Genomic DNA, 25,290 nt, shown 5'->3' on the forward strand with positions numbered 1-25,290 from the left:
TGATTAAATGAAAAGTTGTTAGTGTTAGGTGTTAGTTAGCTTGGTTTTTTTTGCAGTCATGAAGTGAAGGCTGCAGTCATTTCCATTTCAATACTGGAAATGAACTGGAATCTGATTCACAAATTGTAAAATGCCTTAATGTTTAATGAGAATCTTTCAATAAATCTCACTGTTTCTCACTGTGATCTCCTACTCCACTGCACTAAATCTCCCTGTTTCTCACCGTGAACTTGTACTCCGCTGCACTAAATCTCCCTGTTTTTCTCTGTGAACTCATACTCCACTGCACTAAATCTCCCTGTTTCTCACCGTGAACTTGTACTCCACCGCACTAAATCTCCCTGTTTCTCTCTGTGAACTTGTACTCCACCGCACTAAATCTCCCTGTTTCTCTCTGTGAACTCGTACTCCACCGCACTAAAACTCCCTGTTTCTCACTCTGTGGACTCATACTCCACTGAACTAAATCTCCCTGTTTCTCACTCTGTGGACTCATACCCCACTGCACTAAATCTCCCCGTTTCTCACCGTGAACTCATACTCTACTGTACTAAATCTCCCCGTTTCTCACCGTGAACTCATACTCCACTGCGCTTCCCACTTCCTCCACAGTTTGCATGGCGCTCTCCCCCTTCACCGTACCGCTGAAGAACAGCTGATGTGGGCGGGTCAGCCTGAGAATTATGGGTAAAAAAGAAAGGACAAGCTTACACAGAATCTGCCATATCAATAAAGCCCATAATATCACCGCAGTGGCTGATGTGGAAACTGATGTGTGCTGAACTGCATTACCTGGGAGTCCATTTCTGGATTGCGTTCCAGCTTCTGTTCTTAGTTATTTACCAGGCCACGTTCATTAACGTCACGATTTTCATCGCCTTTATTGATCATCTGACAAATGATCCCTGAGCATTTTACTGTGCGCTGATGAGTCAGAGTAATGGGCAGAAAGGGAGGCCGTTAAGACTGAGGCGCGGCGCTAATGGCCGAGCGTTAAACGTGTGTGTGTGAGCGGTGCCGGGGGACGGCTTTACGCAGGAAACACGCGCAGAACAGGCGACGTGTGAAGCCGAGAGCAGCTGCGCTAAAGGTGGCAGGGCATTTTATCTACGGGGCTGTGGCGCACGTTCCTCTTCTCTGCCCTCCTTTTGACTGTGATTGAGGCCATTTTCTTAATCTGACGTTGATGTTGCACCACGCAGCACCCGTTTTTGCATTTAAAACGTTGCTGCGGCCCTTGTAGTTGTAGTAAATATAGCACTGAGCTTCGGTAATGGGACAAATTACACACTTACCCGCTGACAGACAGGGGGAACTCTATCACCACTTTGACATAGGCGGTGACTGGGGCCAGATCCGGCTGCTCACTGATACTGGAGAGGGCGAAGCATATGACACACACACACAAACACACACACATGCATACGTATTTTTAAATATTTTGGTTTCACATACATACATAGTGCCCCTAATTCAGGGCACATACACAGAAGGGCCAAAGACGAGTATTTATCCACTTATACAAATCCCATATGAGTATGATTTAAAGACAAGAACAGTGGGTGACAGTATCTCACGCAAAAAAACTGAAAGGACATACGTTGACAGGAGGAGATCAACAGACAAGTCGCTGGTTTCTATGGTGATATCAGAGGTGCCCAGGAGTATGTAGAATGTTAGCTGGGGGTGACACAAAGAGATTAAAAATACAGAGAAATAGGATTTTGAAAAAAAAAAAAAAAAAAAATTCTATCCGCTGAAGTGAGCATCAGTATTTCAGAAAATGGATCAGATTGAACCTCAACGTGCTTCCAGAAGCACATTCTATCTTTGCACTCATTTCCTTTAAAATGGAGGCTGTTTTTCAGCCAGTGGGATTGAGGTCCTGACACTCGTTCTGCCAGTGGTGGCTTATTTGTAGCTGTGTTTGTGTTTGTGCACCTACATATAAACAAGCGTTTGAATGTGTGTGTGTGTGTGTGTGTGTGTGCGTGTGCATGTACATATAAACAAGCATTTGAATGTGTGTGTGTGTGTGTGTGTGTGTGTGTGCGTGTGCATGTACATATAAACAAGCGTTTGAATGTGTGTGTGTGTGTGTGTGTGTACATATAAACAAGCGTTTGAATGTGTGTGTGTGTGTGTGTGTGTGTGTGTGCGTGTGCGTGTACATATAAACAAGCGTTTGAATGTGTGTGTGTGTGTGTGTGTGTACATATAAACAAGCGTTTGAATGTGTGTGTGTGCATGTACATATAAACAAGCGTTTTAATGTGTGTGTGCGTGTGTGTGTGTGTGTGCGTGTGCATGTACATATAAACAAGCGTTTGAATGTGTGTGTGTGTGTGTGTGTGCGTGTGCATGTACATATAAACAAGCGTTTGAATGTGTGTGTGTGCATGTACATACAAACAAGCGTTTGAATGTGTGTGTATGTGTGCATGCACATATAAACAAGCGTTTAAATGGGTATGTGTATGTTTGTGCATGTACATATAACCAAGTGTTTGAATGGGTGTGTGTGCACGTACATATAAACAAGTGTATAAATGGGTGTGTGTGTGTTTGTGCACGTACATATAAACAAGTGTTTGAATGGGTGTGTGTGTGTGTCTATGGATGCTTACGTGTGTGCGTGAATGTGTGTGTGTGTGTGTGTGTGTGTGCGTGCGTGTGCATGTACATATAAACAAGCATTTGAATGTGTGTGTGTGTGTGTGTGCATGTACATGTAAACAAGCATTTGAATGAGTGTGTGTGTGTGTGTGCGTATGTACATGTACATATAAACAAATGTTTGAATGTGAGTGTGTGTATATGTGCACGTACATTTATACAAGCGTTTAAATGGGTGTGTTTATGTTTGTGCACGTACCTATATACAAGCGTTTAAATGGGTGTGTGTATGTTTGTGCATGTACATATAACCAAGTGTTTGAATGGGTGTGTGTGCACGTACATATAAACAAGTGTTTGAATGGGTGTGTGTGTGTGTCTATGGATGCTTACGTGTGTGCGTGAATGTGTGTGTGCCCGCATGTGAGCATGTGTGAGCGTATGTGTGAGTGTGTGTGTGTCTGTGCATTCTTGCATGCATGTGTGCGTGTGTTTGGGTCTCTCTGGGACTGATTACCTTGGCATCTCTCTTCAGGGGGTTTCCCAGCTCACACTCTGAGCCATTCAGACTGGCGTGACATCCCACCTGCGCCTGCAGAAACAACACATCAACCAGGCCTTTAATATTCCTGCATTATGCTGCATGTGTTTCAACAAACTCTGGTATCATATATGTGTGTTTGGATATACGGATGTGTGTGTGTATGTGTATGTGCATGTGTGTCTGTGTCTGTGTGAGTGTGAGTGTTGTGTGTGTGCATGCGTGTATGTGAGTGTGTGTGTCTGTACGTGTGTGTGAGTGCATGTCTGTGTGCGTGTGTGTATGTGAGTGTGTGAGTGCATGTGAGTGTGTGTGTGTGTGTGTGTGTGAGTGTGTGTAAACTAGACAAATTCATTGCTCTGAGGAACGTGCCAGGAAAAAGAGAATGTGATGCATGTTTACAAGGTAAGTCAGAAATCTTACACAAGCGATCATGGAAAGACAGCAAAAACTATATACACAACACAATTCAGACCCTCAGAAAACAGGACCATAAGACACAAGAGAATGCAAAAAGGCAGGACAGAGAGGGAGAAATACATGTAGAAGCAAAGAGGAGGAGTGTAGAGACATAGCTTGCTTGGAGAGAGGGAGCACAGAAAACGGGGAAGTCATTTACAAAATGTGTACATACACATTTACAAAATAACAAAAAACTTCTATTCAGTTACTTGTAGTAAAGAAAGACATTGATTATCATCTACATTTAACCAAATCACACGTTTCACAAAGCGATGTCTGCATATTTACCAGAAGGGAATGTAATTGCATGGGCAGACAGCAAACTACAAAAGTTTTAAAAATGACATTTCTTGCAGAAAATGATTACCTTAGGAAGGTTCTTAGAACTCAACCTTTTCAGTAGGTAACAGCAGGGTAAGGCTGCAAACATTTTTTTTTACCAGTGAAATTGGATGTTTTTGACTGCAGTCAAAGCTTGAACAGTGATTGAAAAGCACACTTAAGTACTTAGATTTGTAGTTTTCATTATTATTGTCATTTTTGTAAAAAAAAAAAAAAAACATCATAAGTTATCTTGCTGTAACTTTGGCTCATGTTCATGTCCGTGCAAATCACTGTTTACAGTAGTGGAAAGTTAATGAAGTTATGTAATCATGGCTGTGATTTCCTACACATATAAAGGTAAGAACAGACCATTCAGCACAACTAGTTTCAGAATTTACCTCCTCCAGAATATGCTATATTTGATGCAGTACTGCACTGTGGAGATGCAGGTAAACGATGAGGCCAGTTGGGTTTGAATAGCCTGTTCTTGACATATGGAGTTGAGTTCTTCTTATGGGAAACCACAGTGATGTTCATACTGTTGTATGGTAGCAGTGGGTGTAGCCTTTCATTCCAAATTATGCCATTGGTGGTACAGATCTCTTGTTAAGCATCTAATTTTTTGCGAATGTTATTACCATTATTTGTATGATTTTTAATTTTAATCTGGGGCTGTGCAAGCTTATTTTTATGTATCTCTCTCTATATATATGTACCATTGATAATGTTATAATGTTGGCTGTTCTTTCTGTAAGATCATCCGAATTGCAAATGTACACATATACACATGCTTTGCACTTCCAAGTTTGAAAAATGAACTTTGGTTCCAAAATTAAATAAAAGCTTGTGTTACAAATTCCTGCTTTTTATTTTTTTTTATCTGGTTTGTCAAATCATTGATATAAGGAAATTTTACATGTTCAAAAGGCGGATATGTTAGATTTACAACATGTACAACTTTACAATTTACAAAATAGGTGAATACAAATTGGCAGAAAATCTGTCACCAAATACTCAAGCGCATTTATTCCAAAACATTGCTAGTTGTCTAATATGGGCACTTGGCATTTAGTTCATTCTTTAGGTATACCTCAATGTGAAATTAAGAAGTATGTTTTTGAAAAAATCAACATAAAAATAGAGGCTACAGGAAACCTTGGAGGTTTACAAGTCCTACTCAACGACAGGACCATTGAAAACAGCTGATAAGGCTAACCTGGCTTCATGTTTGCCTTACAATATGTTTTTCAAGTTCATATATGCAATTATTAAGGGCAAATCGCTGTCCGATGATGTAACTTGGATTCGTCTCAGGCAACATGGTCGCCACCTATTGTGACCAGACATGTTTGAAGTGACGTATCTATTGGAGGTAACATTTTTAACCCTTTTGCAGTCAGATCAGTTGGATAAGTTAGATCATACGAGCATCAGAACAGGAGGAATGGCTTTAAGCTGAAATAACACCTACCATATTCAAGGTACCTGCTGAGTCATGTGACTTGCTATGTCTGATGTTATTTGTGGAAAGGGAGTGGCATCTTTTCAAGGTCGGAATCTTATATTGGCATAAAAACGAGCAGAATGGCTAGACATCACGTAAAATGCATAATGATGAACGTTAGAAGGCATGGCTTCCATAACATATGTGCAGCCGAATTGCCATGTACAGTTGTGTAGCCTAGTATGTTCATTATAAGAACAAAAGGTTACAAGTTTCTGTACTATATCCTGGTAAAGGCTTATCTTTACAAGCAAAGAATGGAGAAATTTTTTGAGGACTGGCAATCATTCAGGGCGTTGGCCAGAGTACTGAATGAGTTATGGACTGATTTGTTTATTAGGGCAGGACTGTATTATAATGGTGTATTATATAGACGTCCAACCCAGAGCTGGGTTCAGTTCCCACAAAGGGCACTGCTGTTGTATCCTTGAGCAAAGTACGTAACCCAAATTTTGCATGTTCATTTCCCTGGAAAATAATTGGTTTTCAAGTCATAAATGGCTCATTTGGGCCATCTGATGGTGAACTGTGGAATTGGTATTCTCCTAATGATAGTGGAAAGCATGGTCCTCACAGTGCAGACACTTTATCATGGTCCTCACACATGAAATCATACGTGTGTGTGTGTGTGTGTGTGTGTGTGCATGCGTGCGTGCGTGCGTGTGTGTGTGTGTGTGTGTGTGTGCGTGTGTGTGATTGAACACCGGTACCTGTGTCCTGATGCCAGAGTAGGACAGGGTTTTTGGGAGAGTCACCAGCAGCTGGGCAGCGTGGGCGTCGTCCCCGTCCTCCAGGGGGGTCGCGGGGTTGGAGGGCATGTTGGTGACCGTCACCTCCAGGGCCAGCGGGATCCTCTCCGAGAACTCGAACACAGGCACGCCGTCCTCGTCGCTGAGAGACCAGCGGGGAGATTAAACACGGCGCCGGGAGACAGGCGGAGGACCTGGGGACGAACCCCACACGGCTCCGCACCTGTCCCATCCACACGCGCTCTCCTAAATTTAGACTTCCGTTTTCATAGACGTTACGTTACATTACATTACAGGCATTTGGCAGACGCTCTTATCCAGGGCGACGTACAACAAAGTGTATAACCATAACCAGGAACAAGCGTGTCGAAAACCCTAGAGAGAAGTACCGGTCCAAGTGCAGGGAACAACCGCATAGTTCAGCTTGGACCCAGTAGGTTAAACTGATTAACACTAACACAAACGAGAACAGCAACAACACAGTCTATGCAAAAATACAAGCAGTAGTTAAGACGAGACGCGTTCTGACACTCTGAGCTGAACGGGTTCTAAAAGGGTTATTTGGTACGGGCTCTGCGATGACCCCTGTGTACTCAAACGAAGCTCTGACATAAGAGAGGACCTTCTGTCAACGGTTCCAAAGAGATATCTCTATAAAAGGCTACATGGAGAACACTCTTCAAGAAGCAAAACCTTTCATGGAGGGTTGCACACAGAACTTTCTTTAGAACCTTTGCTTCAGAACCTTTCAGAGGGGCTTCTGCAAGGCAGCAAAAAGGGTTCCCTTTCAGCAGGGACACTCAGTCTAGAACTCGAGACCAGTAGTCCTCCTGGTTTACTTTTCTACCTGTTTGTTGATCAAGTGATTGGCCAGAGATTTAATTAACCTGGTGTCCCGGGTATAACTCAGGCCTCAAGGGCCAAATTCGACTACCCCTGCCCAACAGGGACGCTGTGTTGGTACAGGTATGGGTACAGGTGCAGGTACAGGACAGGTATGAGTACAGGTGCAGGTTGGGAAAAACCCCGAAATGAGCAATGAGCACACTCACAGGGGCAGAGGGGTGAACAGCCCGGACCGCCCGGGACGCGTGCCGAACTGGTAGCTCAGCTGCAGGTTGCTCTGACAGATCTTATCAGGACCACAGCCCTCCCTCAAGAAATTCACCTGCAGGAAAGCACAGGGGTTATCCATGCATCCATCCATCCACCCATCCATCCATTATCTATACCTGCTTATCCTGAGCACAGGGGTTATGAGAGGCATAACATCTTTCCACATATTGCAAATCCATGAAGGCCTTAGGTGGCAATTTTTATATGGCATTCCCATCATATCATCCTCAAAGTTGTAACTAGGCTCTTTTAACACATCACTGCACTTTAAACCCACATGTTACTGCTCCTTTGAGTTACGCCTGTGAGTGCACTGTGAGACTACAGGCTGCCTTTGGCGTGATCAATCATCCAGTCAGAGATCGTTATTGATCATCATTAGTCTTTCCTTCCTTTGTGGGGAGAGTGGATTCAGAGAGGATCTGGATTAAGCCCTTATCTCAGCCCTGATTTGTCCCTCTGTAAACATGCGGAGTGGTTATGTCCTGCTGGTTAAGAGCTGCTGGTTAAGTCCTGCTGGTTAAGAGATACTGGTTAAGTCCTGCTGGTTAAGTCCTGCTGGTTATGTCCTGCTGGTTAAGAGCTGCTGGTTAAGAGCTGCTGGTTATGTCCTGCTGGTTATGTCCTGCTGGTTAAGAGCTGCTGGTTATGTCCTGCTGGTTAAGAGCTGCTGGTTAAGTCCTGCTGGTTATGTCCTGCTGGTTAAGAGCTGCTGGTTATGTCCTGCTGGTTAAGAGCTGCTGGTTGTGCAGGATGTTGGGGATGGTGGGGCTCATCTCAGTGTGCAGGATGTTGGGGATGGTGGGGCTCATCTCAGTGTGCAGGGTGTTGGGGATGGTGGGGCTCACCTCAGAGTGCAGGGTGTTGGGGATGTTGGGGCTCACCTTGGTGTGCAGGGTGTTGGGGATGTTGGGGCTCACCTCGGTGTGCAGGGTGTTGGGGATGTTGGGGCTCACCTCGGTGTGCAGGGTGTTGGGGATGTTGGGGCTCACCTCGGTGTGCAGGGTGTTGGGGATGTTGGGGCTCACCTCGGTGTGCAGGGTGTTGGGGATGTTGGGGCTCACCTCGGTGTGCAGGTGTTGGGGATGTTGGGGCTCACCTCGGTGTGCAGGGTGTTGGGGATGGTGGGGCTCACCTCAGAGTGCAGGGTGTTGGGGATGGTGTTGGGGTGTTGGGGCTCACCTCGGTGTGCAGGGTGTTGGGGATGTTGGGGCTCACCTCGGTGTGCAGGGTGTTGGGGATGTTGGGGCTTACCTCAGAGTGCAGGGTGTTGGGGGTGGTGTTGGGGATGTTGGGGCTTACCTCAGAGTGCAGGGTGTTGGGGATGGTGTTGGGGGTGTTGGGGCTCACCTCATTGTGCAGGGTGTTGGGGATGTTGGGGCTCACCTCGGTGTGCAGGGTGTTGGGGATGTTGGGGCTCACCTCGGTGTGCAGGGTGTTGGGGGTGGTGGGGCTCACCTTGGTGTGCAGGGTGTTAGGGATGGTGTTGGGGCTCACCTTGGTGTGCAGGGTGTTGGGGGTGGTGGGGCTCACCTTGGTGTGCAGGGTGTTGGGGATGGTGTTGGGGATGTTGGGGCTCACCTCGATGTGCAGGGTGTTGGGGGTGGTGTTGGGGATGTTGGGGCTCACCTCGGTGTGCAGGGTGTTGGGGGTGGTAGGGCTCATCATCGGGGTCAGCTCGCCCAGCTTGGAGTCTGCCGGTGGCTTCCTGTGTTTGATATTGTGAGTGACAGACAGGGAGATGGGGCGGAGCTTGTCCCGAGGGTTCTCCTGATAGAGAAGAGAGAAGGAGAGAAAGCAAACTGAACATTTGCAAAAACCCCACATCTGCATCCAATACTTTATTTCACACATTTTAACGCTCTAAACACAAATGAATTCCTACAGATCACATCCATTTTCATTATTATTCAGAATCAAGTTCTCCTAAATGATTGCATGTTTTGGACATTAACACGTGATTTAAATTTCTCAGGGGATCTGTAGTGTTAAAATTTTACCTGCATATAACAACGATATCCATGAAATGTGTTAAAAAACATTTCAAGGACAATGTAAATATTACTGCTTAGCAGACCTGCACCAATTACATATTTGAACCATTCAAAAATGTACTGTCGTAGGAAGGAATATTTTTTTTCTGTAATAATTTGATGAAAAGAAAACATTTTTTAGATTGCCTGTAATCTGCAAGGAAGGCACAGGTGTCTGAGTGAAAGCAGTCACTGCTCGCTGCTGCCCCCTACCTGCAGCAGGAAAGTAGTGATCTCGCAGGCGACATGTCCCTGGCCGTTCAGCTCCACCTCAGTGGTGTGCAGGAAGTCCGGGTCCGCTGCCCTGCGACCCAGGAAGCTCACCCGCTGGGGCATGTTCAGCGTCCTCAGCTCCGCTTCCACCTCGAGGAGCACCTCCAGGGCTGCCGCAGAAGGGTCAAGGTTAGGAGAAAGGACCGCACGCGCTACTCCTGCTGATCACACCAGCTAACACTGCACATCACACCAGCTAACGCTACATCACACCAGCTAACGCTACATCACACCAGCTAACACTGCACATCACACCAGCTAACGCTACATCACACCAGCTAACGCTACATCACACCAGCTAACACTGCACATCACACCAGCTAACACTGCACATCACACCAGCTAACGCTACATCACACCAGCTAACACTGCACATCACACCAGCTAACACTGCACATCACACCAGCTAACACTGCACATCACACCAGCTAACGCTACATCACACCAGCTAATACTGCACATCACACCAGCTAACGCTACATCACACCAGCTAACACTGTACATCACACCACCTAACACTGCACATCACACCAGCTAACGCTACATCACACCAGCTAACACTGCACATCACACCAGCTAACGCTACATCACACCAGCTAACACTGCACATCACACCAGCTAACACTGCACATCACACCAGCTAACGCTACATCACACCAGCTAACACTGCACATCACACCAGCTAACGCTACATCACACCAGCTAATACTGCACATCATACTAGCTAACACTGTACATCACACCAGCTAACACTGTACATCATACCAGCTAACACTGCACATCACACCAGCTAACGCTACATCACACCAGCTAATACTGCACATCACACCAGCTAACACTGTACATCACACCAGCTAACACTGTACATCATACCAGCTAACACTGCACATCACACCAGCTAACACTGTACATCACACCAGCTAACACTGTACATCACACCAGCTAACACTGTTTGGTGAATATGTTAGACATACAGGGAGACAGAGCGTTTTACTCACTGATGTTTGGTGAATATGTTAGACATACAGGGAGACAGAGCATTTTACTCACTGATGTTTGGTGAATATGTTAGACATACAGGGAGACAGAGCGTTTTACTCACTGATGTTTGGTGAATATGTTAGACATACAGGGAGACAGAGCGTTTTACTCACTGATGTTTGGTGAATATGTTAGACATACAGGGAGACAGAGCGTTTTACTCACTGATGTTTGGTGAATATGTTAGACATACAGGGAGACAGAGCGTTTTACTCACTGATGTTTGGTGAATACGTTTCTGGCATTGCCGAGTAACTGAAGCAGGTTCTTACATCCACGCTGAGAAAGACACATACACATGAAATAAGTTTGCTTTACAAGATCATTTCTGAAAAAGCAATCGCTGCACAGTGTTCCAGGTGATGTGTGTCTTCTGTCATATCATTTTAATAGTTTACATTATTATAAACTGCGGAAAGGTAAATAATTATGTATGTTAAGCCCCTTTCACACAGATAATACCGCATCTGAGCCGCCTCTGATGCGGTGACAGGTTCCCTTTCCCACAGAATTTGTAATGCGGCATTCGAGCCGTCTTCACCTTTCACACACAGTAGAACTCAGCTCTCGTGAATGAATTGTTTACATTCCGTTGCCATAGTAACACACTTGATGCAGGCCCAAAGCTATTTCGCATTTTTTATGCTATTAGTTTTCGCGTTCTCAATGCATTTACAGTGTAACTATCTGCTATGTCTGTGTGCGCTACAAAGCGCTTCTTTGTGGGTGTAGGTATTTCCTCTGTATGCCATTTTTTTCTGTTGAGAGATAGGTGCACGTGAATGCAGATCTGTGACGTAATTTGAACAACGCCCTTTTTTCTTCTGTGTGAAAGGGGTATTACATAGACTGGTCAAAACAGAGTTTTGCACTGTCAATTAGTACCCAAAGTCAAAGCAATAAAGCCAGAAACTAGACCAGAAACAAAACACAGACACTGGGCCTCGTTTATGAAACATGCGTACAATCATATTTCAGCATAAACTCTGCATATGAATGTGTCTACCAACATCTTGGCAGTCATCGTTTAAGAATACAACCAGGAACATTTCTGAACTGTTTCTCACTCATGGTTCCAGCCCAACCTTTCCAGCCAGGGACCTACCACACTCCAGCCCGGGGCCTACCACCCCAGACCTACCACACTCCAGCCCGGGGCCTACCACCCCAGACCTACCACACTCCAGCCCGGGGCCTACCACCCCAGACCTACCACACTCCAGCCCGGGGCCTACCACCCCAGACCTACCACACTCCATCCGGGACCTACCACTCTCCACCCCAGACCTACCACTCTCCACCCGGGACCTACCACACTACACCAGGGACCTACCACACTCTGTTCGGGACCTACCACTCTCCACTCCAGATCTACCACTCTCTGTTCGGGACCTACCACTCTCTGCCCAGGACCTAACACACTCCACCCCAGACCTACCACTCTCCACCCGGGACCTACCACTCTCCACCCCAGACCTACAACACTCCACCCCAGACCTACCACTCTCTGTTCGGGACCTACTGCTCTCCACCCCAGACCTACCACACTCTGCCCGGGACCTACCACACTCCACCCCAGACCTACCACTCTTTACCCCAGACCTAACACACTCTGTCCGGGACCTACCACTCTCCACCCGGGACCTACCACTCTCCACCCCAGACCTACCACACTCCACCCCAGACCTACCACACTACACCCAGGACCTACCGCACTCCACCCGGGACCTACCACACTCCACCCCAGACCTACCACTCTCCACCCCAGACCTACCACACTCTGCCCGAGACCTACCACTCTCCACCCCAGACCTACCACTCTCTGTTCGGGACCTACCACACTCCACCCCAGACCTACCACTCTCTGTTCGGGACCTACCACACTCCGTCTCTGCCCCTGCAGCTGCGGTGCTCCAGGTCGATGTTCTGGGGATTGATGGCCACCTCCCGCTGCACCTGAACAATCGGACGGGATCTGGAGGGGGGCACAATTAGGGTTTCGGGGGAACAGAAATGAGGCACAAAACTCAAACATGAAAGTGACGTCACCCCTGGAGAAGCAACTGCACTGTGATTCGTTCCCTCAGCTTGGGCCCGGGGGCTTTAGCGCAGTGGGCTATTCGTATCTCTTACCGTGTGGAACGGCCATCAAAGGTCAAACCCTGCTGGGAAACTACCAATCTGTCACCTAAAAACAGAGCTTCCCAAATTTCCTGTGACAATGTGACCTGCCCCTGAATAAAACACAGGGACTGGCAGGATTTCAAATATATGTGCTAAACATATATATTTGGATGTATGTATTTCATACGCAGTGAGGACTGCTCCACTCTTTTTAGTATAATGTGTATCTCTATGCCATCTACAAAGCGACTGACACTATTGTAGTTATTTAGTTATTTGGAAGGTATTTTTTTATTTTGAACCATACGTTTTTGAATATTTTTAGTGTTTGAAATTTAGCCTGACATATGCTTGAATATAGAATTAACACTGTAACTAGTGAAGTGCATATACATGTTTCATCTGTTTGTCCAATGTCAATGGGAGCACTTGTAACACGTTTTCTAATGAATTTATTTAATGTTTTTCACCTCGTCTGTCTATCGTGTGACACATCAGAGTGTCCACGGCTGTAGCCAAGCCCTTCACAGATCGTTCCGGAAGCTGGACCCCTGGAGCAGAGCTCACCTGTACAGAGCTACCTGATCGTTCAGGGAGCCCACAGCCACGTCCGGGTACGAGTTCCCGTCCATGTCCACGCCCCCGGAGATGGAGTAGCCGAATCCGGTCATTCCCATGCTCTCTCCGTCCAGCACCTGCACGACAAACGGAGGTTCACAGGAGAACATTTCAGAATATGAGTCTGCCAGAGTCTGATGCCATAGCGTGTCTTCATTCTTGGTTGTTCAAGACTATTTGTTCTTCTGGGTGATTTTATATCTGACCTGTCCTGTTTTAACATTGTGTTTACAGGACATATATTTATACTATAAGATGCTGTATATGGGGGTGGCAGTGTAGTATAATGGTTAAGGGGTTGGTCCTAAAGGTCACAGGTTTCATTCCCCGGTAGGACACTGCTGTTGTAATGTAATGGAAGATCTAATAGCATACATTTGCTGTCTCCTGTTATAGACTCTCAGCGCATTTTTATCGCTGCCTGAGCTGTACTGTGTGTAAACGCCTGCATTCCGGGTCCCGAAGGTTTATCCCACCCACAGATTTCCAAATGAAATCTTACTGCATGAACTGAGCAGTCTGTTTAAAAAGTTGAATAAGTCATCATAGTTCAGATAGAAAAGGTGATTATCAAAAATAGCCGTGATTAGGCTGTCCTTAAATGGTTCAAGGCAACCCCGAAGCATATGAGGAAACAGAATTGTGTCGTTTCATTATGTAGACAAATACACTGCGCTTTCGCCTTCCGTACCTGGGCAGGCTTGCTGTCGATACCCGAATGGGATCCGTGAAAGATGAAGACCTTGCCATCACCATCAAAAGGGGATCCCACTGCGAGATCTGAGCACAAACACACAGGAGCGTAAGGAACAGTGGGGCCCCACCTTTTTTCAAGAAGGCAGTGTGATATACTGGAGTTAAACCTACAGACACAGCGCCCCCCCAGGACTGGAGTTAAACCTGCAGACACTGCAACCCTCCAGGACTGGAGTTAAACCTGCAGACACAGCTCCCTCTCCAGGACTGGAGTTAAACCTGCAGACACAGCGCCCCCTCCAGGACTGGAGTTAAACCTGCTGACGCAGCTCCCCCTGCAGGTCTGGAGTTAAACCTGCAAAAACTGCCCCCCCTCCAGGACTGGAGGCTAATACCCCTGATTTAAGCAGACCCTTTAACTGCAGACAGGCACGCAGCCCTGGGCCAAAGCGCACCTTCATAGCCGTCCTGATTCAGGTCCCCCAGGCTGGTGACGGTCAGGCCAAACATGGAGTCAGGGGCTCCATTCAGCCGGATGGGCTTCGCCATGTCCCAGAGGCCGAACGGGTTCAGGTACACGTACACCGCCCCCCCGATCTCCGCCTTGCGGTCAAAGAAGTTGGGAGCTCCGACGACCAGATCTGTCCATCTGAATGAAAGAAAAGAAGGGAGATAAAGAAAGAGAAGAACAAAAGAAAATGGCGCCCATGTTGACGTCACAGCCTACAGACTACATCTTTCAGGAATCGATGGCAATTGAGAAGATGGGAGAGCTAACAATTAAAACTGCAGCTCAAATAGCGGCAGAACATACATGTGGAATGTTATATGTTCTCATATGGAACATATACCATTTAGTCAGTGGCTCCCAAACTGCTGATGTGGGTGGGGATGAGATGGGCCTTTGCATATATTGCATGCAGTATATGTGAAGACACTTTTACAGTTATATTCACAGCAATAAAATTCATAGGTGTGGTTTTTATGTGAATAAGCAGGTGTGTTGACTCATTTAAGAGAAAATTGCAGTAAATACCACTTTATCTGCACATATACACATGCAGTTATGTGAGAGGGAATTTAACCCTCATCGACTTCTAGCAGTGGAGAAATTATGTGACTCATAACACAAAAATTTTATCGGAATCATTACGCCCCAGGCCAGGCCTCATTAAGTGTGCGGCTTGCTGCACTCCACGCGGGAAGTGGGGTCCTACGCGCAGGCGGATAGGGGGGACTCACCCGTCGTTGTTGAGGTCGGCGGTGGCAACGGAGTAGCCGAAGGAAGAGGCCAGCTCCTCCCCCCACAGGATGTGCTGGGGGACCAGGCGGTACACGTTGTCCTTCCGCAGCAGCACCACCGCGCCCCTGTGGTTGGCCCGCGGCGCCCCCGCCACGAACGTCAGCTCCGCCCGGCTCGTCACCGCCATGGCAGAGTCCACCGAGAACCCTGCGTCGGGAGGGGGCAGAGGGGCGTGGTCACGGACCCGGGGCCGGAGAGAGGGCGGAGTCTCACTGCCCCTCACATGCCACCGCTGTGAGCTTCTGAGCGCGCTCGCGCGGACATTAGCTTCTGAGCGCGCTCGCGCGGACATTAGCTTCTGAGCGCTCGCTCGGACATTAGCTTCTGAGCGCTCGCGCGGACATTAGCTTCTGAGCGCGCTCGCGCGGACATTAGCTTCTGAGCGCTCGCTCGGACATTAGCTTCTGAGCGCTCGCTCGGACATTAGCTTCTGAGCGCGCTCGCGCGGACATTAGCTTCTGAGCGCGCTCGCGCGGACATTAGCTTCTGAGCGCGCTCGCGCGGACATTAGCTTCTGAGCGCGCTCGCGCGGACATTAGCTTCTGAGCGCACTCACACTCACGTGGAGATTAGCTACTGAGCACGCTCACACTCACGCGGAGATTAGCTACTGAGCACGCTCACACTCACGTGGAGATTAGCTACTGAGCACGCTCACACTCACGTGGAGATTAGCTTCTGAGCGCGCTCACACTCGTGCGGAGATTAGCTTCTGAGCGTGCTCACACTCACGCGGAGATTAGCTACTGAGCACGCTCACACTCACGCGGAGATTAGCTACTGAGCACGCTCACACTCACGTGGAGATTAGCTTCTGAGCGCGCTCACACTCACGTGGAGATTAGCTACTGAGCACGCTCACGCAGAGATTAGCTACTGAGCATGCTCACACTCACGTGGAGATTAGCTACTGAGCACGCTCACGCAGAGATTAGCTACTGAGCATGCTCACACTCACGTGGAGATTAGTTTATGAGCGCGCTCCTGCTCACACGTAAATTAGCTTCTGAGCGTACATATTAACATAGAGAAGACTGCGATGAGCACTGTTTCAAACGTGGATGGCAGTGTAGCATAATGGGTAGCACACAGGTTTGATTCCCAGGTAGGACACTGCTGTTGTACTCTTGAGCAAGGCACTTAGCTTGTATTGCTTCAGTGTATATCCAGCTGTATAAATGGGCACTACGTAAAACAGAATAAAAGTTGTGTAAGTCGCTCTGGATAAGAGTGTCTGCTAAATGTCAGTAATGTGAATGCATGTATTTCATATGTAATTCCTGATGCTCTCCAGCTTTTTATACAGTCTCTACCTCTGCAAAGAAATCTATGGCCCTGCCATTTGGTATGAAGATTAATTTATTTATGAGGTTTTTTGTAAAAAGAAAGAAATATTGTGCACTGCTTGCTGTGACTCGTGTTGGAGAGAATATGTTGACTGATCTTACAAATGTTTCATTTTGTTTCAGATAATTTTCTGTAAATAAAATCTCTAAAGTGAAGTTTTACACCGATTACAAAATTTAGCAATGTGTTGGGCCATTATCAGCACTGAAATGCACTGAAATTTCTCAGGAAAAGAATTTGGAGGCATGCAGGTCTAATTGCTAAGAATTAGCAACATTTTTGCTACCTTATATATTCATTCTGAATGACAGAGAAATCACCATAAAGATACTCTTAAAACACATGGTTACCTTCTATGACAGTTGGCCAATTGCAATTCAAATGAAAAAACACTAGATGGCAATGCATCATACAAAGTCTTTCCCCTGAATAGACCTTAAACCAGGGCTGTCCATCCCTGTTCCTGGAGATCTACCATCCTGTAGGTTTCCACCCCAACCTTAGCAAAGCACAACTCATTCAACAGCTAGAGATCTGATTGAGCTGCTAATCAGTAGAATCAGGTGTGCCATATTAGCGTTGAAATGAGAGCCTAGAGGATGGCAGATCTCCAGGGACAGAGTTGGCTAGCCCTACCTTAAACCCTCATAACTGAATGCGCTGTTCAGGTCGAGGTTTGGCTAAGCTCACACTTTAAAGCACAGTTAGCTTTTATATCGCTGGATATTTGCTGGGGTATCTTACTCTTGGGCACAACAGCAATTCCTCACCAAGGAATTAAACTTCAGCTTTATGGAGTTAAAGGCCTGAGGTTTTTTTTTTTTTTTTTAACTGCTGTTCCCACTGCAGTTAAATCAGTCCAAGGTCACTCTGATCCATACAGTATGTGCTATTGCTAGGGCTGGGTCTGTTCTCTTCACTTCAGCCAGTTCAGGAAATGGATGGATACATGACCATCATGTTCTTCTGGGGGCAAATGTAATTAATTACTAAGCGGAACTGGCTCCAGCCCTGGGATTTCACCAGTCGCCTGTGTGGATTGTGTGTGTGTGGGTGTGACCATTGGCATGTGGGCGGGGTTGTGTAAAAATGGGCGGAGCTGCAGGTGATGGAATGCTGGGGTGCATGTGTGATTTTCTGTGGCCGCATTCCAGCTAGCTGTGGGAATAATGCATTTTATTAGTGAGTTTTTTTGGGGGGTGGGGGCAGTGAGAGAGAAAAAAAACAGGCAAATTACAGAACATTCAACAGTGATATTACCAAACATGCATATGGGGGGTGATGATGGGGGGGGCTTTAAGGTCAACATGCTGAAGCCGCTTACAGACAACCAGCCAGACAGACAGACAGACAGACGGACGGATAGACAATCACTGAGTGATCCCAGGGTGGCAGTAATGGAATGCAAGACATTCTCCAAAAGTATAAAACTTGAGTAAAACCTTCCACAAGTGAATCTGAACCATGTTCATGCAAAGCAGTTATACTCTGGATTGCATGTCTGTTTAATAGGTTATATTTGGCTAATGTTGAAGTAATTGTTCTGCTGTTTATTTGTTTTAACATGAGAATATATCTAAAACAAAAAATAAATAAAAAATAAGCCTACTTGAACCCATAAAACCGATTGAAAGAAAGATTTAACTGTTTGCATACACAGTACACCCAGACACAAATAGTGCTGTATATGTGCACTATATACTGTGTATATGCACTACTGCCTTAGGATAGGAAATGGAACTTCTAATTGCTTCGAACCCCACTGTGCACTGTCTAATCCCTTTATTCTGACTGGTAGCTTAAATCTCTTCATACACTAATTACTCCCAGTTATGTTAACACTACACAGCTATTCTTACTGGCAGTAGAAGAAAAAAAACATGAAAAGACAGAAAAAATAATTATATTTAATAAAGTGTATGTTTTACCTACAGTGTAAATTAAGCAGTAAATTAAGTTCTTTCGTTCAGCATTAGTGAAGGTCTGATGGCTGTGGCAACTGCAGCAGAATGGAGCTGTTTTCTCATATTTACTGTTTAAGGGATCACTGGTTTTGAATTTTATGGCTGCAGGATAAACCTGTAAGCCGGATAAAACTAGAGCGATTCTGGGAGCCGTTTTCTATAAACTACCGCTGAAGTCAAGAGATTTGACCATCTGGTCCTAATTTGCAAATGAATGCCCTTTAGTAGTTTAGTTGTTAGAAATTACAACATGAATATTAGATTCTGCACTGCTCATAAAACCATTTTCAGGCTCTTACTGTTTAAGTGTTACAACTATTGTGCATTTCTGGTTTCCTTCAGTGAAACAATAACGCTGCATTACCCAACTCAGTAAACTGCGATTTATGACTACTGCTTTCCTTGGACTTAATGGAGGCAGTTTAACTCCTGTTCCACTTCATTGTGTGGAGTGCAGGCTTTTCGAAGCCTGACTCCCTACAGTGGGGCTGGGTTACCCCCCCTTCCACAACCTTAAGAGCAACGAGCCGTTAATCATCCTTAATTAAATGCTCGTAGACTTTTACTGTCTTGAGGGATTCTTTACATGATTAAGTCACATTATGTCAGAAGTAGCTGAGCATGCCATGATGAATATCCTCGGACTGTTAGCCTGTCAGGCAAACTAATGTTTTCATTTCCTGTAATTTTCTAGATGACACAATTCCTTTTGAAAGGAGTTGCCTTTTAATTCACTGAACTCTTCAGAGTCACAGGGAAAGTTAGTTCAGTCCTAATTGCTGAATGTGTGGACATAATTGAACAAATGAAATACACCACACATGCATTGTGTTAAGATTCATTTTCAAAAAAATTCTGAAAGACCTGAATCACCTGTTACACATACCAGTGCATACAGGGGTCCCCTAGTACTGGGTTTGATAACCTCTGATCTAATCAGTACTGTAAGTTAAATTTAACTTTTTTTTTTTTTTGAAATCACTTAATGGAATGATGCTTATAATAGGGCTGAAACTACGATCACATCCGTCCTGGAGAGGATCATGTTTCTCCCACATAAAACATTTATTAAATCAGGGGGTTCTTTTCTCTTTGTGCTGTTTAAGTTCCAAAACTTTCCTGTAGGACCTATCACAGGTGTAAAATTTCTGTAGCTGCAGGTTTAACTCCAGTACTGGAGAGCCGCAGTGTCTGCAGGTTTAACTCCAGTCCTGGAGGGCCGCAGTGTCTGCAGGTTTAACTCCAGTCCTGGAGGGCCACAGTGTCTGAGGGTTTTCATGGTTTATTTTTTGATTGTGATTTTTGGAAACAATGTGTGGTGTTCAATAACCAAAGAGCCAAAACACAGTAAAAACCCACAGAAAGTATAGCAATCGTGAAGTTTGATACCCTTGATTTATATCATAACTATAAATGCATTACTTCAACTGAAAAAAACACCTTAGTGATGATGATGAGCTTAGATGGCATTGCTCTGTATTTCAGCATGACCCGATGATGTCATACTACACAGTCTGTGCATAATACAGGCATGCGTGTGCTAGTCATGTGACTGAGGGGTTTATTAGGGGCATGCCAGCTAGTGGTGGCTGTGAGGTTGTGATGTTGAAAAGCTGGGTGGGTGGAGGAGAGAGAGTCAACAATCTGCATAGAGAGAATTCAAAGCAAAGCAAAAACCACTGTCCAACAAACTGAAAGGTTATTGGTTGTCATACAACAAACAGGAAGGTTATTGGTTATTATATAGCAGACTGAAAGGTTATTTGTTAATATAAGAGAGTTTATACTGATGATACTGCGACCTCTATGACTTAAGACAAAGGAAGTTGAGTTCACCCCGCATTTAAAATTCACAGATTTAAGAAGCTAATCATTCACGGTAATAAAAAAGATTTATTCCTCTAATAATATATAAACCTAAATCACTCCGGACTAATGCAGCAATGCAGAGCCCTAGTTATGGCTTCCCTAAGGGGCCTGACCGCACCCTCCCTCCTCTCTCATATTAAGGGGCCTGACCGTACCCTCTCTCCTCTCTCATATTAAGGGGCCTGACCGTACCCTCTCTCCTCTCTCATATTAAGGGGCCTGACCGTACCCTCCCTCCTCTCTCATATTAAGGGGCCTGACCGTACCCTCTCTCCTCTCTCATATTAAGGGGCCTGACCGTACCCTCCCTCCTCTCTCATATTAAGGGGCCTGACCGTACCCTCCCTCCTCTCTCATATTAAGGGGCCTGACCGCACCCTCCCTCCTCTCTCATATTAAGGGGCCTGACCGCACCCTCCCTCCTCTCTCATATTAAGGGGCCTGACCGTACCCTCCCTCCTCTCTCATATTAAGGGGTCTGATCGTACGGTCTCTCCTCTCTCATATTAAGGGGCCTGACCGTACCTCCCTCCTCTCTCATATTAAGGGTCAGATGCATTCATCAGGAGTTTTACCACAGATTCTATTAACTCACAACAGCTTCTGAAACTTCAAAGTACAGTACTCAGGCAAAAGACATTCAACAATGGCCGCTCCCCAGGAACTATTGGTATCAACCAGAACCTTGTGTAGGTGGGAAGCCAAGAGGACAGAAGGAACCCAGAAGCTGAGCATCTGGGGCTCTATAGAATCTGTGGTTTTTACCACGTGCCCCACCCTCCCAGGCATTAGCAGGCAGCTACGTTAGTCCAGTCCTTACAAACCACCACCAAGGAACACCGGACAGCCATACGGATGTAACACAGACATGCAGACGCTATTCTGGCAGAACCGACACCAACACAGACTACTGCTCCACTACTGACAGCAGCACAGACGCCTACTTCCAAACAGCCAGAGAGACAGGCCACTCAGCACCACTACATCACACCAAAACCACTGTCCTCAGCTTATCTGGGGTCCCGTACATATGAGAAGTACATTTCCAGCACTGGCACACTCCTTATAACCAAACTCATATCGTCCTAAGACCCAGCTATGCAGTGCTGTCCCTACAGGAATTGCCTCCACTGAGTTCAGTGTGAAATCACATCTAACAGTGTTAAATAAACTCTATCAGTGTTAAATAAACTCTAGCAGTGTATATATTCACCCAAAAGGGGAATGAACTTGATTAGACCTGTGGGGCATCAGTACACGTTTTGCTGTGTGATGGGCAGTGGTGCTGATATGTGTCTCTCTGTCATGGAGTAGTCCTCCTAAAGTTCTACACAAGTTCTACACAAACCCGACACAGCCTCGCAGACCCAACCTAGAGTAAGCGCGGGGGGGGGGGGGAGTTTGATGAGGGGGCGGGGGGGTTAATCTAACACTACAAAAAGGGCGATATCCCCGGTCAAACAACGCTTTCTTACGCCTACAAACCTAAGTAGCTATTCTGAGCTACGTCCTCAAAGATGGTGGGGCGGGCGGAGGGCTCCAGAGTTTTGTACACAAGCGCGTCCTCCACCGGGCTCGCCATGAACAAGAGCCCTGGGGGGCCCCACAGACGGAGGGAGAGAGGAGGGGTGTGGGGGGGAGGGAGTGAGGGAGGGACAGACAGAGAGAGAGAGAGAGAGAAGGGATGTGCAGGTGAGAAGAACGGTGCTGTTTTGTGACTTCAAGCCGCCATCGCAGTGCTCGCTACCAGGGAACCTTTTCAGAGGGACGAGAAGCAGGACGCCGGACGAAGGCCCCAAAAACAGCACCTGCGGGGAACGCCAAACCCTGCGTGGGGGTGGGGGGGCAGCTTGACCTTCAAGATTATGATTCTCGCTGTACCTCCAAGCCAGTGTGGCCATTTGCCTTTAAAAGGGAAAAGCTGAAATGCTCCACCCGGCTACATGAGAAATCTGCATTAGCGTGAGAAGCAGAGGGGCTATGAAGAGCCGTTAGCGCATTAGCGCTGGGCAGCGTGGAAAGAGAGGAGTTGGGCCAGGCAAAAGCACTGTGGGGCTGCAGCTAAACCCCAGATGTTTTGGGCAGCGGTGCGATTTGAGGCCGGTCCGCGCCACTTCTCGGCTCTCCCCCAGCCCCCTCTCTGGCGTGGGGCAGCAGGGCGCTGGGCAGGCCGTACCCAGGTAGCTGTGGTAGGGCACTGGGATCAGCTGGGCATTCTGCTCTTTCTCGTCCGCCACCTCATAGGGCCCCTCGTCATAGAAACCCAGATCCAGCAGTGACTGGTTAAGGAGCTGCACGCGCAGCTCTCCTGGAATGAACAAAAGTGAGAGGCACAGCAACACACACACACACACACACTCACACACACACACACACACACTCTCACACACACACACACACACACACACATACACTCACACACACTCACACACACACACATACACACACACACTCACATACACACACACACACTCACACACACACACACACACACACACACACACATACACTCACACACACACACACTCACACAGACACACACACACACACACAGACAAACACACACTCACACTCACACAGACACACAGACACACACACACACACACACACACTCACACAGACACACACACACACACAGACACACACACACACACACACACACACACACACTCACACACACGCACACACGCACACACACACACACTCACACACACATAGACACACACGCACACTCACACACACATAGACACACACACACTCACACACATGCACACAAACACACACACGCATGCACACACGTGCACACACAAACGCACACACACACACTCACAGACACACACACGCACACACAAATGCCAATCCGCTTTCACAAATTCACATAAACACAAGAACAGTCACAGAAACATATCAAATACACACACATGATTCATAATGGGACAGTGGCGTAAACACACACATAGTCTACGCACAAGGACACTGATACTCACCAGCAGGAAGCTCTGTTTAAACATAACTTTCACTGACCCCTGAGTTCAGCCTCACACACACACACACACACACACACACACACACAGTATGCACATACACTCACCAGCAGGAAACAGTGTTTAAATATATTTTTATAACACCCACATAAGCCTCTATCTCACATGAATCAACTGTGACTTTACAGCGGCACTTTTGTCGGAACCTGCATAAGCTTTCTGTATCCTTTCAATCTGAATAAACCTGTACAAGAAATTACCTTTAAGAAAATATCCCTGATGGAAATTCTGAATTGATTTCCTTTCACAATCGTTGTGATGAAATGCTTTGTTGGAAACTCTTCCAGCCACTTAATTTAGTTTAATTGATATTTTAGTCAGTAAATCAGCTGCATGACTTAGTTTACATTTTTCTCACAAGCCTGTGCTTGACATCACCATTAATCACTTTGCTACAGTTTCATTACATGATTGTATATTATTTAGGTCAATGACCTCTGCAGGAATGGTCATACTGCTAATGATGTTAGTTCGCTAATAATATGAAAATTCATCTGAATTTTCAAGTCAAATTTATTTTAGTTATTATTTTAATATTATGCAAGCATTATGAATAAATATCAGAACATTTTTGTTGACAGTAATCAGCAGAAATAGCTGCCAGTGCAATCAAAACCAGCTGTAAAACTTCTTGATCTTTACCCAAATCTTAACCAAATATGTATTTTAAACACGGGCAAAATTTTAATCCCTGAGAATTTTCACCATGTTATACACCAAAATGTACAATCAAATTAAAAAAGAATGTTGGCGAAAACAATAGTTCCTTTCAAAACTGTCAGTAACCTGTTAGAATTGTATTGTAAGGTATTGTAAATTGTATTGTAACAGTGACGTTTTTACAAATAATTATTTGACTCAGGTTGTTAGACTTCTGTAAAAAATAAAGTATCGAAATAAATGTAACCTTTTATAATATTTTATCAGATGTTACGGTCTATAAATGTACAGGTTCACACCCAGGTCCAGTGTGTATTGCTCAGCTATTGGCCGTTTGAACATTGTCAGTGACCTGCGGGGTGTGAAGGGTTAATCGCAGTATCTGCCCCCTGGTGGTGGCACACAGCCCCCGTTCTCCGGTCCTTACCCTTCCAGTTGTAGGTGCCAGGGGCGCCGAACAGGATGAAGTTGTTGTCGGGGGTGAAGCTGGCGGCCATGCCCTGCTGGCAGAAGCCGAACTGCTCGTGCCCCTGCGGCCGGCCCTCGCAGAACTTCCACTCGCCCCCGTCCAGGTCGTCCCGCTCCGTCAGGTCCTCGCTCAGCACGTAGCAGCGCCCGATCGGGTCGCGCGTCTCCGACGGCTGGTGGACGCGCTGCCGGATCTCGTACAGGTGGGCGCACGTCTGCGGGAGACCGGGAGACGCAACTGAGCACCGAGCCGCCGTGCTAACGAGAGACCGGGAGACGCAACTGAGCACCGACCCGCCATGCTAACGAGAGACCCGGAGACGCTACTGAGCACCGAGCCGCCGTGCTAACGAGAGACCCGGAGACGCTACTGAGCACCGAGCCGCCGTGCTAACGAGAGACCGGAAGACGCTACTGAGCACCGAGCCGCCATGCTAACGAGAGACCGGGAGATCACTGAGCACCAAGCCGCCGTGCTAACGAGAGACCGGGAGACGCAACTGAGCACCGACCCGCCATGCTAACGAGAGACCGGGAG

At 46.5% G+C, this 25,290-nt stretch overlaps 1 protein-coding gene across 3 annotated transcripts in view; it reads right to left on the minus strand.

Annotated features, from left to right (window-relative positions):
- itga7 (integrin, alpha 7) overlaps window positions 1-25,290 on the minus strand; it is a 59,565-nt gene that overhangs the window by 8,770 nt on the left and 25,505 nt on the right. For 2 of the 3 annotated variants that reach the window (XM_035388913.1, XM_035388915.1), the window contains exons 4-19: window positions 24,712-24,967; window positions 22,757-22,888; window positions 15,340-15,547; window positions 14,553-14,746; window positions 14,093-14,181; window positions 13,351-13,478; window positions 12,539-12,634; window positions 10,877-10,938; window positions 9,559-9,728; window positions 8,942-9,082; window positions 7,249-7,364; window positions 6,158-6,338; window positions 3,134-3,208; window positions 1,601-1,680; window positions 1,296-1,373; window positions 572-674 (exon numbers count right to left, since the gene is read on the minus strand). In XM_035388913.1, coding sequence (XP_035244804.1) covers window positions 572-674; window positions 1,296-1,373; window positions 1,601-1,680; window positions 3,134-3,208; window positions 6,158-6,338; window positions 7,249-7,364; window positions 8,942-9,082; window positions 9,559-9,728; window positions 10,877-10,938; window positions 12,539-12,634; window positions 13,351-13,478; window positions 14,093-14,181; window positions 14,553-14,746; window positions 15,340-15,547; window positions 22,757-22,888; window positions 24,712-24,967 — 2,109 coding nt within the window. Of the gene's footprint in view, window positions 1-571; window positions 675-1,295; window positions 1,374-1,600; window positions 1,681-3,133; window positions 3,209-6,157; window positions 6,339-7,248; window positions 7,365-8,941; window positions 9,083-9,558; window positions 9,729-10,876; window positions 10,939-12,538; window positions 12,635-13,350; window positions 13,479-14,092; window positions 14,182-14,552; window positions 14,747-15,339; window positions 15,548-22,065; window positions 22,174-22,756; window positions 22,889-24,711; window positions 24,968-25,290 lie in introns of all 3 variants that reach the window. The other variant, XM_035388914.1, reaches the window with a different exon arrangement.

The sequence above is a fragment of the Anguilla anguilla genome, chromosome 13 (genome assembly GCF_013347855.1).
Source record: "Anguilla anguilla isolate fAngAng1 chromosome 13, fAngAng1.pri, whole genome shotgun sequence".
In the NCBI taxonomy this organism is placed as follows: domain Eukaryota; kingdom Metazoa; phylum Chordata; class Actinopteri; order Anguilliformes; family Anguillidae; genus Anguilla; species Anguilla anguilla.